The 18517-nt window shown below is 36.4% G+C and overlaps 1 protein-coding gene across 1 annotated transcript; it reads left to right on the top strand.

Moving 5' to 3' along the window:
* The first annotated feature begins 273 nt into the window (after positions 1-273).
* NIPSNAP3A (nipsnap homolog 3A) lies at positions 274-11767 on the top strand. Its single transcript, XM_064379413.1, has 6 exons — positions 274-447; positions 2741-2951; positions 4451-4609; positions 6075-6224; positions 10751-10837; positions 10928-11767. The coding sequence occupies exons 1-6, from the start codon at positions 388-390 to the stop codon at positions 11002-11004; spliced, it is 744 nt and encodes a 247-aa protein (XP_064235483.1). The 5' UTR covers positions 274-387; the 3' UTR covers positions 11005-11767.
* Positions 11768-18517: the final 6750 nt, after the last annotated feature.

The raw sequence follows: 18517 nt of genomic DNA, 5'->3' as shown, positions 1-18517 counted from the left end.
CACCTCTCCTTCCTTCGCCATGGACAACACACGCACAACCCCTGCACATTTACGAATGTACACAACCGCGCACTGGAGCGAGAGAATTGAGTGAGGGCTCAGAAAGGTGAAGCAGGAATGATCCCAGCGTTCAGTTAATTCTAACGTCATCTCTAATGTTTGAGTAAAGAACTTTCCAGGAAACCACAGGGACCAAGCTTAAGAGAAAGACACCAAGCTACGCGACCCGCCGCGCCTCCAGCGCCGGGGTGGAGCTGACCCCGCCGAGCCCCGCCCCAGCCTGCGTCCGCGAATGGTCCAGGAGCTGCTACTTTCCACTCGAAAAATCTTCAGAGGAGTCTCAGAAAGGACACGGCTGGCTGCTTCTCTCAACGCCGAAGCCGCGCCATGCTGGTCCTCAGAAGCGGCCTGACTAGGGCGCTGGCCTCACGGACGCTCACGCCTCAGGTACCGGCCGCGAGGGGGCCCAAGCCCTCGCCCGAGGGAAGGGGAGGGGCGGGGAGTGTTCCGGTAACGTACGAGCCGCGCGCATGCGCTCTCCGCCATGCGCACCCACAGTGGGCCAGGCGCCGCGCCGCCGCCGAGGTTTTAGCCTGAACCCCGGAACCCCAAGATTGGGGTCCCGGGACGCGAGTAAAAAGGCCACTGCTAAGATAATACCCCCAGCCGGGGTCGTCTTGCGGGCAGTCGCCGTCAGAGTTTTATAGCCTGGATGCTACACCCGCCAGGACACACCCGAGGCCCTAGCTATTGTGTTTTTACCGCCCGGCTACATCGCGGCTGCGGCCCGGGGAACTCTCCCGCGTTATCACCTGGCGCTGTCGGGCCGCCTGTGGGTTTGGGGCTTTCCAAGCCACCGCCCTCTCTAGACATCAGGTTGAAGGAGGAAATGGCCAACCAGCCGCTCGCAACGGAACCGGCCTCCCGCTTTTAAATGAAACACACAACTTCGAGCATTTCGGGGAGATCCTTCAAGAGGAGGCCCAGGGTTCCGGTGGGGCTGGACCCTGCCCGCCACCCGCGCTTCGGTGGTCGCTCCCCCAGCCAGGCGGGGACCGGAGTCTCCTAGCAAACAGGACGACGACAGAGTCTTCTAACCTTAGATGAGAAATGGACAAAAATGGAGCTTGTGATTCTGCCCTAACTTTCGGGAGTGGCCTATCCTGTGCATCAAACCCAGACATTTCTTTTCTTTTTTATGTTAGGACTTTACTCCTTTCTTAAGGGGCAGGATAGGAAGGGGATTCACCTATCCTAGAGACAGGCTGAAAAACACCAAAGAAGAGCAGCTAATGTCCGTTCACCCCAGATTAACAATCCAGCCTTTACCCTAATGATTCTCCTTTGAATTTTTAAAAATGTCCATCAATTCTTCTAAGTGGAGTGGAGGTCGTTGCTGGTGGGAATGAGCCCTATCTTGGAGATAAGGGAGCATGGACGACTTGTGATTTCTACCCCTGCAGTTAAAAGTCATCCCTGCAGCAAAATTCCCCTCACCTCCCATCCGCCTCCCCCACAAACCCTGCTCCCCTGCGGTCTTCCTTCTCTAGTACCACCTGTCCACACCTCTGCCTCCCTGTAGGTTCCCTACTATATTTTAATACTGCAAAAAATTGTAAAAATGTGTACCTTTGATCAACTATTTTATCCCCCAAATACAAATTCCCCGAATCAACCTGAAATCCAGTTGTTAAAATGCCCCATTGACCTATCTCCTGATATATTTTATTATAATAATTTTGAAATTATGGATCCTAGGCACTTGCTTATTATGTTAACATTCTGTTTACTAGAGTTTTGTTTAAAAGCACAAAAATAGTGTCCACGAAATACAGGGGCAGCTGTTGTTTTTGTTGGTAGGCTTAGTCATTTGAGCAGTAAGCATATAACTCAGACATCAATAGAATTAACTCTAGATAATTATCATTAAGCCTTATACATAATTTTGTATTTTGTATACGCATAACTATAACACATATGCTCTTGACTAAAGATGCAATATTGACTAATAGGAAAACTTCTGTAAGTTTGTTAGAATCCTAACTGTAGTTCTTGGATAAAGGTGTATCATTAATATCTCAGTGCCTTCTTATGAGCAATTTCTGAAAAAGTGGCTAAAGGTGACAGTAAACCCCCGCTAGGATACAGTAACTGGATACTAGGCATATTTAATAGTTGTCTTTATAGACGTGTCTATGTAAACCAATGTATATGTGAGGCAGAACAGAGCCTGGAGGCAGGGAACCTAAGGACTTCCTAGAACTAAATCAAACACCTCAGCTCTGACAAGAAATATCCTCTTCATTTACATAGGGCGTGCACAGAGTAAATGATTTTGTAACTTTACTTCATCCTCTTCATTTGCATAGGGCTTACCAAGTAACCAATGGGAAGCCTCTAGGGGGTATTGAAATCCCAGAAAATGCTGTAACCAGGACCCTTGAGCCGCTGGCTTAGGCCCTTTCCTACCCTATGGAGTGTGCTTTCATTTTCAGTAAATCTCTGCTTTTGTTACTTCCATTATTTCCTTGCTTTGTTTGTGCATTTGGTCCAACTCTTTGTTCGAAACACCAAGAACCTGGACACCGTCCACCACTAACATACTGAGAATTGACAACAGAAGTACAAACATGAGTAATGAGTCTACGAATGTTCCTTGTACCAGACTCAGATTTGGTTGTAACATAGTATAATGAATCCTGTCTTACCAAGATATTTACATTTGTCTTATCTTCTTCAGGTGTGCTCATCTTTTGCTACAGGACCCAGACAATATGATGGAACATTCTATGAATTTCGTACTTATTACCTTAAACCCTCAAAGATGAATGAGTTCCTGGAAAATTTTAAGAAAAATGTTCATCTTCGGACAGCTCACTCTGAATTGGTTGGATACTGGAGTGCAGAATTTGGAGGCAGAATGAATAAAGTGTTTCATATTTGGAAGTATGGTAAAGAGTCATCCAGTTTTAGCATTCAGTATAGATTTTCATTCTGTTAAATGTAACATAAGACCTAGTTCTTGGCTCTATATTACTATATATACCCACAGGTTAACTAAGACTTTTGAAAAGCAATACCAAAAAAACAAATTCAGTTCTTATTCTTCCCAGTGGTATACCTCTAACCCCTTGCTGAAACTCTTACATTATAAATTGGAAAACATGGTGTCTCATATATCAAGACATAAAATTGGGAACTACACTTTAATCCTCAGAAAAATGTTAAAATGGTTTGCTATAAAGATAGTTTATGAAAAATTTAAAGCAGCAATTGTAAAAGTCCAAGTGGGTTAACAAAAGGAAAGGAGAAATATCTCTTTTTTTGAAGCTAGGAGGCTGGATATCAGTATTTTAGCAGAAAGAATTCAACCATTTAAGGGACTTCATGAATATGGAGTTTCACAGGGGATGATGGTTAACTTTTTATCCTCACTGAAATCTAGGATTTAATAATTGTTATGTTTAGAGACAACGTTTGTTTAGTATCTGTACCCCAGAGTTTCAAGGAATTCACTGTCATACTACTTGAGGGAGGTATAAGAATAAAAGAGAGTTCGTCCCATGTTGAAACTAACCTACACCTGGTTGAGTAGAGGAAGGAGAACAAGTTACAAGAATCCCCAGAATGCTTGTTATTCCAGTGCCTCTCTACATCAGACTTGATGATACCTAAAGAATTTTTAATAATTTAGTGTTTGGTTTAGGGTTTTTCCCTGTTATAATAGAAAAAGCCCCATTAAAATACAATTTATGCTTTAGATGTGGTACAAGTTTTATCACAGCCCATTTTTAAAAACTAAGTTCTAATACACCTCACTTAAGTTGTAAGATAGGTATTCTTCCTTATCCCAATGTAAACCATATGAAACTCTCTTACCATTAGTCTTATGAAGTCCTAACAGTAAATATAGTACTAGGCCTGTATGTTGGCAAATGTATATAACTGTTTGGGTAACTTTAATAGAAGAGAAATTAAGTGCTGGGGAGAAAGAATGGGTGCCAATAAGTAGGAGAATCAGCAATATTTCTTTGAAATCTTTTTTTGTTCAAAGAAAAAGCTTAAAAAGTCCAAAGACTATTCTAAACTCTTTTCATGTGTTAATCCTCATACAACCCTGGAGGTAGATGTCTTATTATCTCAATTTCACAGAAACTGAGGCACAGAAAGATTCAATAACTTACCTAATTCACAGAACTGCCTACTACATGGTAGAACCTATAAAGCCTGTTACACGACATTACAATTAGTTGCATTTCTACTGCCTTTTTTGTCCTTGAGCAACTTCAGGACAGATGGTCACATCTGTCTATGTTGGGGTCTCCAAAGGCCTAACACAGGGTTCTTATATGGCATCAATGAACTTTTGCTGATTTGAATGAAACCCAGAAAAGTACAGGTGATTTAAAATTAAAACTTTTTATTTATCGTAATTCTTTTCTTCCCACAGATAATTTTGCTCATCGAACTGAAGTTCGGAAAGCCTTGGCCAAAGATGAGGAATGGCAAGAACAATTCCTCATTCCAAATTTGGCTCTCATTGATAAACAAGAGAGTGAGATTACTTACTTGGTACCATGGTGCAAATTAGAAAAACCTTCAAAAGAAGGCAAGTCCTTCCTTAGTCACTTTGAGTTTTGATGAATAAAATACTAAAGAACTGAAGTGATAAAAACTGAAGTTCCTTTGGAAAAAAATTAATCCTTTGTTTTATATAGGAATATACAGTGATTGTGGAGGTAAAAATAAATGAGGGCTCTTACCCTGTCCTTTAAAAAAATGAGCATAAAATCATGAGTTTTTTTTCAAATTGAGATCTTACAGATTTGTAAAGCTTAACTGTGTTATAGAAAAAGTTGACATGGTCAGTAGAAGTTGAGAATTTGTGTACTCGGAGCAGGGAACGTGTTGATACGTAAGCGATAGCATAAGAAGTTTTGCCATAATTTTAAAATAATATAATCTTTAAAATGTAAAAGCATTTCCATACATTATAACTAATCTTGAATCATTAAATACAGCTTTGCTTATAAAATTAACTATTTGGGGGAAACAGATTAACTGAAACTGACAAGCTATATTACTTTAGTCTAACTTTTGTGTCTTCTTTCTTGTTTCTCAGTTTGAAAGTAATGCTTAAGATTTGTCTTCTTGCTGATTTCACTTCTTCCTGACTTAAAGAAACTATTACCTCAATCCAGTTTTAAACAAAGGTCAGATTAGAAAACATAAACTAATTTAAATGTTATTTTACTTCCCCCATTATTCCCAACTTTGTAGTGTATTTAGGTTACAAAAAATTAGCAGTGTTCTTTGGATCTTTACCTACTTAGGTGTCCTCTCAGCTCTCAGCACTATGTAAATAAAACAGTTCACTTCTCTGACAGTGACAAATCTTGGTTCTCCTCCTCTGTGTTCATCATTGCTTAGAAACTTTTGCATGCCTTTCCTACTAGTCCTGTAGTTTCTTTCTCTCCACCAGCCCTATACTTCTGTCCAAAGTATACAATACTTTTCAAGTATTTACTTGGATATTTAGGAAAAATAAAACCATCTCTTTAGGGTTTTTTCCCCCCAAAATTCAGAGACATCACTTCAGGTCCACTCTTTGCTTTGCTGTTCCTATTAAAAATGGAAACTTATAGGGAGAAATTATATGAAGAAAAACATAGTGGAAATTGGAAAGAATGAAAATATAGATTGGAAAATTCTTCTTTTATTCTCTAAAAGTATAGCCTCATGCAGCTCAAAATTCTATTTCATCATAAATTCTCAAGTTTTTTGACAAATTTTATAGATTAAAAATATTTCAGATAATAGTTGATAATAGCTTCCAGTTATTTTTCTTTGTCGTCTGTATGATTAAGCATAACAACTCATTTTCTTAAACATAGGCAAGGACTTTCTAAACATAAAAGCAAAGAAAGAGAATGCAAATATAATAACCATGTCTACATAATATGTATGCGTGTCTGATCCTCCCAATCTGTGTGTATAGATAGTGAAAGGACTGAGAAACGTGATTAGATATTGCTTGAATATCTTCTAAAAAATTCTTTTTCTCCCTATTTCAGGAGTCTATGAACTGGCCACTTTTCAGATGAAACCTGGTGGGCCAGCTCTGTGGGGTGATGCATTTAAAAGGGCAGTTCATGCTCACGTCAATCTAGGCTACACAAAACTAGTTGGAGTGTTCCACACAGAATACGGAGCACTCAACAGAGGTACAATTGTCCATTTCTTCTTATATGAAACTGTAATATATATTGTGACTTAAGTTCCTTGGGTTACTAGGTTCCTTGGGCCTCTCTTTCTCATTATAGAGTATATTTTATTATTTATTGCCAAATGTTTAGTTTTTTAAAATTTAAAAATTGAGAAAATCTGTTTTACATCTTATTTATTTAGAATGTTAACAACTTATGAAACCTTTTTCAAATGCTGAATAGCTGTTTTCCCTGACACATCAAAATGATTAAATTTATTTTTATTTATTTAAGTTTTTTATTATACTTTCAGTTCTGGGGAAGCTCGGCCGGGCACAGTGGCTCATGCTGTAATCCCAGCACTTTGGGAGGCCAAGGGGGGCAGATCACCTGAGGTCAGGAGTTTGAGACCAGCCTGGCAAACATGGTGAAACCCATCTCTACTAAAAGTAGAAAAAGTTAGCCAGGCCTGTAATTTGTGGTGGGTACCTGTAACCCAGCTACTCTGGAGGCTGAGGCAGGAGAACCACTTGAACCAGGGAAGTAGCAATTGCAATGAGCCAAAAACGCACCATTGCACTTCAGCCTGGGCGACAAGAGCAAAATTCCACCTCAAAACAAACAAACAAACAAACTGAAGGAACCTCAAGAAATAATCTGTTACGTTCATCATTTCTTTTCCTCTGAATGTACTTTTATTGATTTTTTAAAAAAAATATTTCTTGGGGTAGGAAGATTATCTCTAAGTAAAAAAGTAATATATATTTTGTATAAATATTAAAGCCCTCCCCATAAAAATGTACCCATTTTCCACCATAGTTTTATATATATCTATATAGACAATAAATATACATATATATTAAGGCAAATTTATATATGGATATAAATTTATTTAAGAAAACACATATTTGGGATATTTAACTTTTAAAGTTGAAAAACATTTAATCAGAATTTCAAGGTATTTTGTGGCAAATTAAAAACATTTGTAAATTTTATCTGAAAGGATAAAGGAGCCAATGAGGTAACTAACACCTGTAATTCCAGCGCTTTTAGGAGGCTGAGGTGGGAGGATTGCTTGAGCCCAGGAGTTCGAGATTAGCCTGGACAACACAGCTTGTCTCTACAAAAAAATATTTTAACAATTAGTTGGGGATGGTGGTGAACACTTGTAGTCCTACCTACTTGGGAGGCTGAGGTGGGAGGATCACTTGAGCCAGGAGTTCAAGGCTGCAGTGAGCTATGATTGCACCACTTCACTTTAGCCCCTGAATGACATAGTAAGACCTGTCTCTTAAAAAAAAAAAAAAAAAAAAGGAACAAAGGATAAATGTCTAAGAATAGCTAACAGATATTTGAAAGACTCATCATAATATCCAGTTGCCTTCCTATTATCTCTTTATGTTCAATGGACATCTCAAACCTAATATACCCATCTTTATGCAGAAATTCAACTTCTTGTAATAATCTATCATAAGAAAATAGAATATATAAAAATAAAGGTATAGTCAGGTTGGAAAGTACATGGGGGAGAAACTGTTATGAAAATTTTTAGATGCCTATCTCACACCATATGCTAAAATAAAGTCAAGATGGATTATACATTTAATGAAAAAAATTTAATTCATAAAATTGGTAAAACAAAATGTAGATGAATTTATTTAGTAATGTGGATTGGGACCATATTTGTAAGCCAAAAGCAAATGAAGAAATGATGAAGAAAAAAAAATCAACTGGTGATTTTATTATACAAAGGCTCAAACTTTCTGGATGCCTGAAAATCACCACAAATGAAATTCAAAAGCAAAAATAAAAATTTATGCAAAAGTAGACATGCACATAGCTACCAAATATATACTAAATAAAATGCAGATTAAAACAATAATGAGATGCCATTTTGTTACCTAATTAAAGGCATACTTATATGGATATCCTATTAGGTCAGGAAAAAAATAAGTATTCAAATACTGTGTAGTGTTCATAAAGCCTTATTTTTATTGTCTTTGCCAGTATTACTTCTAGAAAATATGCATGGGTGTGTATGTGTATAGGTGTGCTAAATTATACAGAAAAGAAATTTGAAAGTATATAACATACGTAGTGATCATATTTCAATAGGAGAAATGGTTATTTTAAGTCTCTGTCTTTTTTTTTTTTTTGAGATGGAGTCATACTCTGGAGTGCAGTGGCATGATCTCAGCTCCCTGCAACCTTCACCTCACTAGTTTACGCGATTCTTCTGCCTCAGCCTCCAGAGTAGCTGGGATTACAGACATGCGCCACCACGCCCAGCTAAGTTTTGTATTTTTAGTAGAGACAGGGTTTCTCCATGTTGGCCGGGTTTCACCATGTTGGCCAGGCTGGTCTCAAAACTCCTGACCTCGGGTGATTCGCCCGCCTCGGCCTCCCAAAGTGTTGGGATTAGAGGCGTGAGCCACCACACCCAGCCTCTATCTTAACTTTCTATACTGCACATACATAACTTTTACTTTTTTAAAAAAACTACTGAAAATTTGTGTTCATACACTTTTTCATTTAAATTCATTCTCAGTGTTAGAATTGGTCATCAGGGCTGGGCGCTGTGGCTCACGCCTGTAATCCTAGCACTTTGGGAGGCCGAGGCAGGCGGATCACGAGGTCAGGATATGGAGACCATCCTGGCCATGGTGAAACCTGTCTCTACTAAAATACAAAAAATTAGCCGGGCGTGATGGTGCGCGCCTGTAGTCCCAGCTACTCAGGATGCTGAGGCAGGAGAATCGCTTGAATCCAGGAGACAGAGGTTGCAGTGAGCTGAGATTGTGCCACTGCACTCCAGCCTGGCGAAAGAGCAAGACTCTGTCTTAAAAAAAAAAAGGTAATCAATACAGACATCATTTCTGGAGGACGGTGTATACTATATACGCTATATGTAAGTGTATATATATAAGACATGCTCTAGTTCTCTCAAATTCTACTTTATATTAAGGAAGTAATCAGAATCAGACTGCCTGGGTTTGAATCCCAGGTACACTACTTACCTTTTGACTTTGGGTAAGTAAACCTCACCATACCTTAGTTTTTTCATCCGTAAAATGATAGACCATTATGAGGACCTAGATTATATGAGGATTAAATGAGTTAGTTAATACATTAAAATGCTTAAAACAAGGCGTGACACATAGTTATCGTTCAATAAATATCAGTAGTCTTCGAAATTATTATAAACATATAGCTGTGCTCAAGTGAAGTTTGTTAATATTGTTTACATTAAAGAAACATTGGAAATGTATGACCTTTATGTAATACATATGAAATACAGAAATCAATACACATGTACATCATATCATGTATTTATGTAAGCATAGGCAAATATGCGGTAAATGTTTATTTGTATAAATATACAACTGCATATAAAAATGCAGGCCAGGCATGGTGGCTCATACCTGGAATCTCAACACTTTGGGATGCCGAGGTAGTAGGATTGCTTGAGGCCAGGAGTTCAAGACCAGCCTAGGCCATGAAGTGGGACCCTGTCTCTACAAAAATAAAATTAAAAAATCAAAATACATATATACACAAATATGGAAAGAGATGCACCAAATATAAAAGTGGTTATTTCTAGGTAATATAGAAATAATTACAATTTGTTTTTTTAATTTATCTGCATTTTCCTATACGTCTAAAATTTATATATTACAACTATATAAAAACTTCATAATTTTGTATAAGAAGAACATTTATTCCAGTATTTTATAGAATACTGAACTACTGGAAATAGTCTAATCAATAACAATAGGGGGTTGGCATAATAAGTTGCTGTATCTGTAAGGAGGAATTTATATAGCCATTAAAAATTAATATTGCCATAGAAAATACTGTTGATTTTTAAAAATCTGTTACTAAGCTAAATCTGTTATTATAACATATAAGACCCTGATTTGGTTTTACTCATTTTCTAAAGGAAATACAATACATTTCCATAGAGATTTTCTCTATACTGTTAACATTATACCACTTTTAATTTTCTTTTTTATATAATATATTTTTAATAGTAAACACAATTTGCTCATAATTTTGCTTTTTTTTTTTGAGACGGAGTTTCGCTCTTGTTACCCAGGCTGGAGTGCAATGGCACGATCTCGGCTCACCGCAACCTCCGCCTCCTGGGTTCAGGCAATTCTCCTGCCTCAGCCTCCTGAGTAGCTGGGAGTACAGGCAAGCGCCACCATGCCCAGCTAATTTTTTGTATTTTTAGTAGAGATGGGTGCTTTTTAAAAAAATAAAGTAAAATGTAGTAGGAAATCTTAAATTTTGGGTCTTGTCTTATGCCTCTAGCTGTTTTACTTTAGTACTTCCATTTTCCAGCCTTCTATTTCATCTATAAAACCAACTTAATTAGTTTATCAATTTCTCTAGTAAGTCTCTGACCCCTCTGAAATCTTACACTAACATATTTAGTTTTACCTTTTTGATATCACTATTTTGATTTAAAGAATAGGATGGTTTTGATTCATTATTTCTTATGAAGGCCATATTTTTTAGATATTTGTCATTTATTTCTGCAGTTCACGTTCTTTGGTGGAATGAGAGTGCAGATAGTCGTGCAGCTGGGAGACATAAGGCCCATGAGGACCCCAGAGTTGTGGCGGCTGGTAAGCTGTCTGACTAGGCATGAATTATTTTTAGAACAAATGTGATTCAGTCAGTAACTCTATATGCCTTTTTATGAAATGTTTTTCCAGTTCGGGAAAGTGTCAACTACCTAGTGTCTCAGCAGAATATGCTTCTGATTCCTACATCATTTTCACCATTGAAATAGTTTTCTACTGAAATACAAAACATTTCATTAACCGCTATGAGATCTGTCTGCTAATGGTGCTTAAATTCTCCCAAGAGGTTCTCACTTTTATTTGAAGGAGGTGGTAAGTTAATCTGCTATGTTTCTTGCATTTTGAAGGCTATATGTGGTACTACCACTTCAAAAATTAGTTCTGTTTACTTTCTTCATGATATTTCAGTATCTGTCATACATTAAAAAATACTTGTCATTGTTTTAAGATCTTGACTTCATTTGCTTCAGAATATCTCTTCTACTGTATTTTGACAACTCTTTGTTTTATAGCATTTTCTTATGTTCAAATGATAATGGTAACATTTCCATGCTTGTAACAGCATTTTAAAATTATTAATATATTTTTTCAACCTTTCCATGTCTGTTTTCCTGGGGTTTTTTGGGTTTTGTCTAGTGAATTTTATTTTGTAATACCAAATAGGATTCATGAAAATTAACGTATTTCTTTACTATAAAAAACCACATTGTCATTTGTGACATCTATATTAACTACAGTTTTCACATTAGTTATTTGACACTTACTTGGAAAATGATGGTGTTAGGTCCTGGTATTAAAAATCTAGAAAAAACTTTTGGTGTATGTGCTGAAATGTCTTTATTTATAATTAATTTTAACTACTACTTACTTCATTTTTTATCTTTGTTTAACAAAGATACTTGAGACATCCGTTTGTTTTAATGTAATCTTTATGGATATGGAAATGTTTTCCCTAATAAAAGCCTACATATACATTCTGGTCCTTTTTATTGAGTTTTATGTATTTATCATCTCTGAAGCTATTGGTGTGTTGCTGTAAGGTAATGAGACAGTACCAATTTACTATCTTTACTGTAAGTATTAAGTTACCTCAAGAAAATTACATGCTACTAACCCCAGAATCAGAGTTTTCTTTAGTACTGTCACAGATGTGGTAGGGTTTTCCTACAAACAACTTTAATTTTTGTTTTAATTGAGTGCTTCTTATTAAAGTAGATTTGGTACTTCCAAGACTATGAAATCTATATTTATAGCTATGTTATTTTTACATTTTTATGTTATTTTATATTATTTCTGTTTTACACTGCTCTTACATATGGCAAAGATAGTAAATTATGAATTAGCTATTTGAGGGAAATAGAAAAACAGAAAGTATAGTCACCCCTCATTTATGTAGCTCCCAGAGATTCAAAGGACAGATGAGTTTCCTACTAAGGCAAAGAATACCCACGACTAGAGGTAAGAACCTATCACAGAAGTTAGAGGCATTTGCTCTGAGTTTTGTCTAAGAGTCTTCCATCTCATATTTATTTGGAAAGTTTTCAGTCAGGAAATTTCAGCATCTAGAGTTTACATGTACAACTGCTGTCTTCCTATCCAGTTAAGCCAGCATTGGATCCACCTCTCCTGCTTTTGCATGAGCAAAAAAACTAAGCAAGAACACCATCAAGTACATTGTTCCCTTTGCCCACTTCCTATAATTCCCACCATCCTTTAACACCTATTTGTTATGAGAGGTGTAAAAATGCATCTTCACACTCATCATATCAGATGGGCAATAATAATAAATTGGTCAGGAAAACCTTATACACTGCTATTAAGAATATATATTTATAGAACAGTTTGGCACTATTTAGAAAAGATGACTATGAACATAACTTATGATCCAGCAATTCCATTCCTAGTTATATACTCTAGAATAGTGGTTTGTAACCTCTAGTCTACACAGATCCTGAAGGAGTTCTATGTATAGAATTTAGAGTCTGATAACTTGGATGGGTAAAAGTCCGCATGTTCTCACTCATAAGTGGGTGTTGAACAGTGAGAACACATGGACACAGGGAGAAGAACATCACACACTGGGATCTGTTGGGAGGTGGGGGGTTAGGGGAGGGATAGCAGGGGGTGGGGAGATTGGGGAGATATAACATTGGGAAAAATACCTAATGTAGGTGACAGGGGTATAGAGGCATCAAACCATCATGGCATGTGTATACCTATATAACAATCCTGCAAAATCTGTACATGTACCCCAGAACTTAAATTATAATTTTAAAAAAGTTCCATCTTTATTGGCACCAACTTCGAAGCATTTCCTTTGTCTGTGAAGGTAGGTAACAAACCACAATATTATTAGCAGGACCTGCGACTCTTTAGTCAGGAAAAATCACATATTGTCAAATTCTACTTATAATTGTTACAAATACAGAAAATTTCTTTTACCTTCATCGCTACTTCAAAATTATAATACCTCTTACACCTACCATTAGATATTGTTATTTAATATCTTACAAAGAATAAGTATTTCTTTATCAAGAATTTGCTTTTAGCAATCCTAAGCAAAAAGAACAAAGCTGGAGGCATCACACTACCAGACTTCAAAATACAGTACAAGCTATAGTAACCAAAACAACATGGTACTGGCACAGAAACATAAACAGACCAATGGAACAGAATATAGAACCCAGAAATTAATCCATACATCTACAGCCAACTGGTTTTTGACAAAGGTGCCAAGAACATACATTGGGGAAAAGACAGTCTTTTCAATAACAAGTGCTAGGAAAACAGTATATCCACATGCAGAAGAGTGAAACCAGACCCCCACCTCTCAGTCTATACAAAAATTCAGCTCAGTGGGTCAAAGACTTAAGTGTAAGACCTGAAACTATAAAAGTAATAGAAGAAAATGTAAGAGAAATGCTTCTGGACATTGTCTGGGAAAAGATTTTACAAATAAGACCTCAAAACCACAGACAACAAAAGAAAAATAAACAAATGAGATTATGTCAAACTAAAAAACTTCTCCACAGCAAATCAAACAATCAACAGAGTGAAAAAAACAACCTATAGAATGGGAAAAAATACTTTCAAACTATTCATCTGACAGGGATTCATATCCAGAATATACAAGGAACTCAAACATTTCATCAACAATAAAAACCAAATGATCCAATTTAAGAATGGGCAAATGATCTGAACTAACATTTCTCTAAAGGAGACATACAAATACCTAACAAATATATATTTAAAAAAATTCAACATAAGTCTTCATCAGGGAAGTGGATTATCTCACCCCAGTTAGACTGCTATTACCAAAAAGTCAAAAAACAAAGCTGGTGAGGAAGCAGAGAAAAGGAAAATCTTATACATTGTTGGGAATTTAAACTCTTAGAACTACTATGGAGAACACTAAGGAGTTTCCTCAAGGTACTACAAATAGAATAACCCACTACTGAGCATTTATCCAAAGGAAAAGAAATCAGTGTATCAAAAAGACATCTGCCCTCCCCCATGTTTACTGCAGCAATATTCACAACAGCCAAGATACAGAATAAGCCGAGGTGTCCATCAAGATTAATGGCTAAAGAAAATATGATATATATACACAATGGACTACTATTCAGCAGTAAAAAAGAATGAAATCCCGTCATTTACAGCAACATGGCTGGAATCGGTGGATATTATGTTAAGTCAAATATGCCAACAAGAGAAAGTTGCACACCACATGTTCTCACTAATGTGTAAGCTTTAAAAAAAAAAAAAAAAGTTGATTTCAGAAATACAAAGTAGGACAGAGGATACTATAGAATGGGAAGGATTAGGAAGAAGAGAAGCATAGGAGAGATTTGTTAAACAAAATTATAGCTAGATAGGAGGAATAAGTTCTAGTGCTCTATACCACTTTAGGATAACTATAGTTAACAATAATATATAGTTTTTCAAATTGCTAGGAGGATACTGAATGTTCTCAACACAAATGATAAATGTTTGAGATGATGTATATTTTAATTGCCCTGATCTGATTACTATACTATGTATTACAACATCACCACATACCCCATAAATATGTACAATTATTATGTCAATTAAATAATCTCATCCCAGTTCTAAAACAGGCAAGCCAAAACAATATACAGTTGGCTCTCTGTGTCTGTGGATTCTGCATTCCTGGGTTCAATCAACCACTAATGGAAGATATTGAGGGAAAAAAAATGGATGGTTGTATGAGGACTGAACATATACAGACTTTTTTTCTTGTCACGATTCCCTTAACAATGCACATGCTGTTGGAAAATGGTACCAACAGACTTTATTGGCAAGGGTTATCATCAGAAACTTTCTGAAAACTTATTATTTTGTAAAATTGCAATAAAGCAAAGCACAATAAAACAAGGTGTGCCTGTATACACTTTTGTACCTATGATAAATGCTTCACGTTACCTAAGATGTTACCTCTTAGTCTGTCTAATCTAAAACAACTACCCAGTTACTCTATATCATGTTAGCCTATGTTAATAATCCAATTTTTGTGTATGATTTATTTAGTTTTGGATTATTTGTCCTTTGGACTTCTTGTCAGAGGTTCAGTATATGCAATAATAATTTTCAAAATACTTAATTCTGTATATCTATGAGATTTTTAGGGATTTATGCCAAAAAAAAGTCAGAGAAAAACATTATTCTTCAATGCTGTTTAAAAGCTTTCTTCCACCACAAATCTAATACTGCCTTAAATATCACATATCTTTTAAAAATAAGTGGTAAACTGTTTTTACAATCTTGCTTCAAACCCTGACTGTGCCACTTAGCAGACATGAACCTGAGAAAATTATTTCTCTCTCAGAACTTCAATTTTCTCTTTTATAAAATGGAGACAAAGCTTAATTCAGAGAGCCCTGAGGATAATTAAAACCTTTGAGGAAATGAATAGAAGATTGGCTTAGGCACCTAGCAACACTTAGCAATATTTCCCATCTCTGTTTACCCATGAATTTTATTCTTACTACTTACAAGCATTTTTCTCTTGGATTGTCCCTCTACCTTTATATATGTGTGTGTGTGTGTGTGTGTGTGTGTGTATATATATATGTAGAACTATATGTAGACAATATATACTTCTACAGTCATCCCTTGGTATCCATGAGTGATTGGTTCTAGGACCTTACAGATACCAAAATCCATGAATGTTAAAGTGCCTTACATAAATGATGTGGTATTTTCATATAACCTAAGCATATCTTCCCATCAACTAAATTATAATAATAGATTACTTATAATACGATGAAAGTGCCATGAAAGTAACTGTTATACTGTATTTTTATTTGTATTAGTTTTTATTTTTTTTCCAATTCTTTTCTATTGCAGTTGATTTAATCTATGGATGCAAAACCTATGGATACAGAGTGTCAACTATATGTTACAGCAATTTAGTTTATTCTAATTAATAGGATATGGAGAGTCAACTATATATGTTACAGCAGTTTAGCCTATCCTAATTAATAGGATATGGAGTGTCAACTGTATATGTTACAACAGTTTAGCCTACCCTAATTAAGAGAGTCTTGAAAAGCTGAACCACAAGGAAGAATACCACAGGAAACTGAAACAAGGCTTATACCCCACACACGGGACACTGGAAGCTTCCACAAAGGATAACAGACTAGACTAGGAGAAATGACAGATAATAATGGAGTGGGAGAGTCACCTCAAAAAGAGATCACTCAGGAAACTCTACAGTGGAGCCCTAACAGGTGCCACTAATGCACAAAGAACTTTCAAATTTTATTATTGTCTCACTCCAAAAAAAGCTGATTCCCAATGATAACAAATACAAAAATATCTTAAGAAAAACTTTAGTACCAAAGGCAGAACATAAATAGAAAACATGACACAACCTGAACAAAACAGAAACAAAGCTGGAAGAAGACCTAAAACAAAAACTATTTTAGAAATAAAACACCTGTAATTCATTTCCTCAGAGATAGAAATACTGATTCCACAAAGCAAAAAGAGGAATACTGTTTAAGAAAACAGGGAGGAAAATACATGATCTTCTGGGAAAGAAGTACAAAAGAAGCTCTTGGAAATGAATACAGTGAAGGCAGAAGTTTAAATTTTCAATAGTTAGAAGATAAAACTGGTATTTTCCTCCAAAAAACTAGACAGGAAATACAGAGGAAAAAAAAGTAGAAAAAAGAAAATTAAGAGAATCAAGTGGAGGCACAACATTTGAACAACTTAAGTTGAGCTCAACAATGAAAGAAAAAAATCCAATAAATACAATATATTTTCCAGTACTAAGGAGTGTCCAGATGTCATCAATGAGGCATGATAGAAGAAACACCTTCTCCAAGGCACATCATTGTGAAATTTCAGGATACCAGGACAAGGACAAAAACACAAAGGCTTCCAATGAGAGTAAAACACAAGTCACATTACAAAGAATCAGCACTCAGAATGGTATGAATTTTTCACTAGAAACTGTAATATAATGGAGCATTGCCTTAAAAAAATGAGAAAAAAAAAATTCCAACACAGAATTTTATACCCAACCAAACTGGGAATCAAGAGGAAATGGGATCCAACAAGAGGTGAATGAGATTCCCAGCGTATCAGTGAAAGGAGATCCCAGAATTACTGCCATGACATCTTAGAGAACTAGTCCATTCTGAAGAGAACTAAGACTTTGGAAAGGTTAACTCCAGAAGAAGAAACTGAAACTGATTAACAGGTTTAATCACAGAGAAAATTTACACTTTTGGCAAATAATTTGGTAATTAGCAAGTGATAGCTATAAGGAAAACAATATAAACAATTGAGAGTGAGAGAGAGAGAAGAAATTCACCCTTGTATTGACTAAAATTTTAGGTTTAAGCCATATAACAATGGGTTAAACTAGAAGGTGATTTCACATGTAAAAGAAGTCCAGAGAAAAGCAGCCCAGTGTTCCCAGTGTGGTGTTCCACGGTGTCAAAAACCAAGCCTGCTTCTCTCTTTGTTCCACCATCTTCAACATATACCTTCTATCTCATAGTCCAAGAACTCAAGGCATTACATCCATATTCCAGCAAGCAGAAATTAGAAACAAACAAGGTAACAACCCCTCCAGCACCCCTTTAAGATCACTTACAGGTCATTAATGTGCCGCCATTTTTTCACTGTTCAGGATTTATTACCGGGTCACACCAAACTGCAAAGATTCTACTATTAATTTTTAAAAAGGGCAGGGGTTGGGCTAGGGGAGAGTAGATACTGAGAAACAGCCAGGGGTCTGTGCTACTTCCCTCCACCACTTTCTATTCTCCATATCTTACTGTATTTTACTTCATACTATTTGTTAATCACTGATATATTTTCTCTCCATTTATTCATCTCTTTCCCCCAACCTGTACATTCCAAGAGAACAGGAACTTTGTCACTTATTCATTTCTGTACCCCAGCTTCAGGAAAAGAGCATAGAGGGAATTTAGTAAATGCTAGTTAAATGACTGAATGTATTAATTCCAGGGATTTAAAAAGTCCAAGAAAATAGGTCAGGCACCGTGGCTCACGCCTGTAAATCTTAGCACTTTGGGAGGCAGGCAGATCACTTGAGGTCAGGAGTTCACGACCAGCTTAGCCAACATGGTGAAACTCCTTCTCTACTAAAAATACAAAAAATTAGCCGGCATGATGGCACGTGCCTGTAATCCCAGCTACTCAGGAGGCTAAGGCAGGAGA

Source organism: Aotus nancymaae, unplaced genomic scaffold (assembly GCF_030222135.1).
Source record: "Aotus nancymaae isolate 86718 unplaced genomic scaffold, 86718_ANA_hifiasm-v0.15.2.pri h1tg000003l, whole genome shotgun sequence".
Lineage (NCBI taxonomy): Eukaryota > Metazoa > Chordata > Mammalia > Primates > Aotidae > Aotus > Aotus nancymaae.
Note: the sequence above shows the minus strand (reverse complement) of the source record. Positions and strands in the feature narration are given on the sequence as shown.

Coding starts and splice junctions, on each gene's coding strand:
- NIPSNAP3A (XM_064379413.1), top strand. CDS start 388: ATGCTGGTCCTCAGAAGCGGCCTGACTAGGGCGCTGGCCTCACGGACG. Junction 2,952..4,450: donor GTTTCATATTTGGAAGTATG/GTAAAGAGTCAT, acceptor TTCTTCCCACAG/ATAATTTTGCTCATCGAACT. Junction 6,225..10,750: donor ATACGGAGCACTCAACAGAG/GTACAATTGTCC, acceptor TTATTTCTGCAG/TTCACGTTCTTTGGTGGAAT.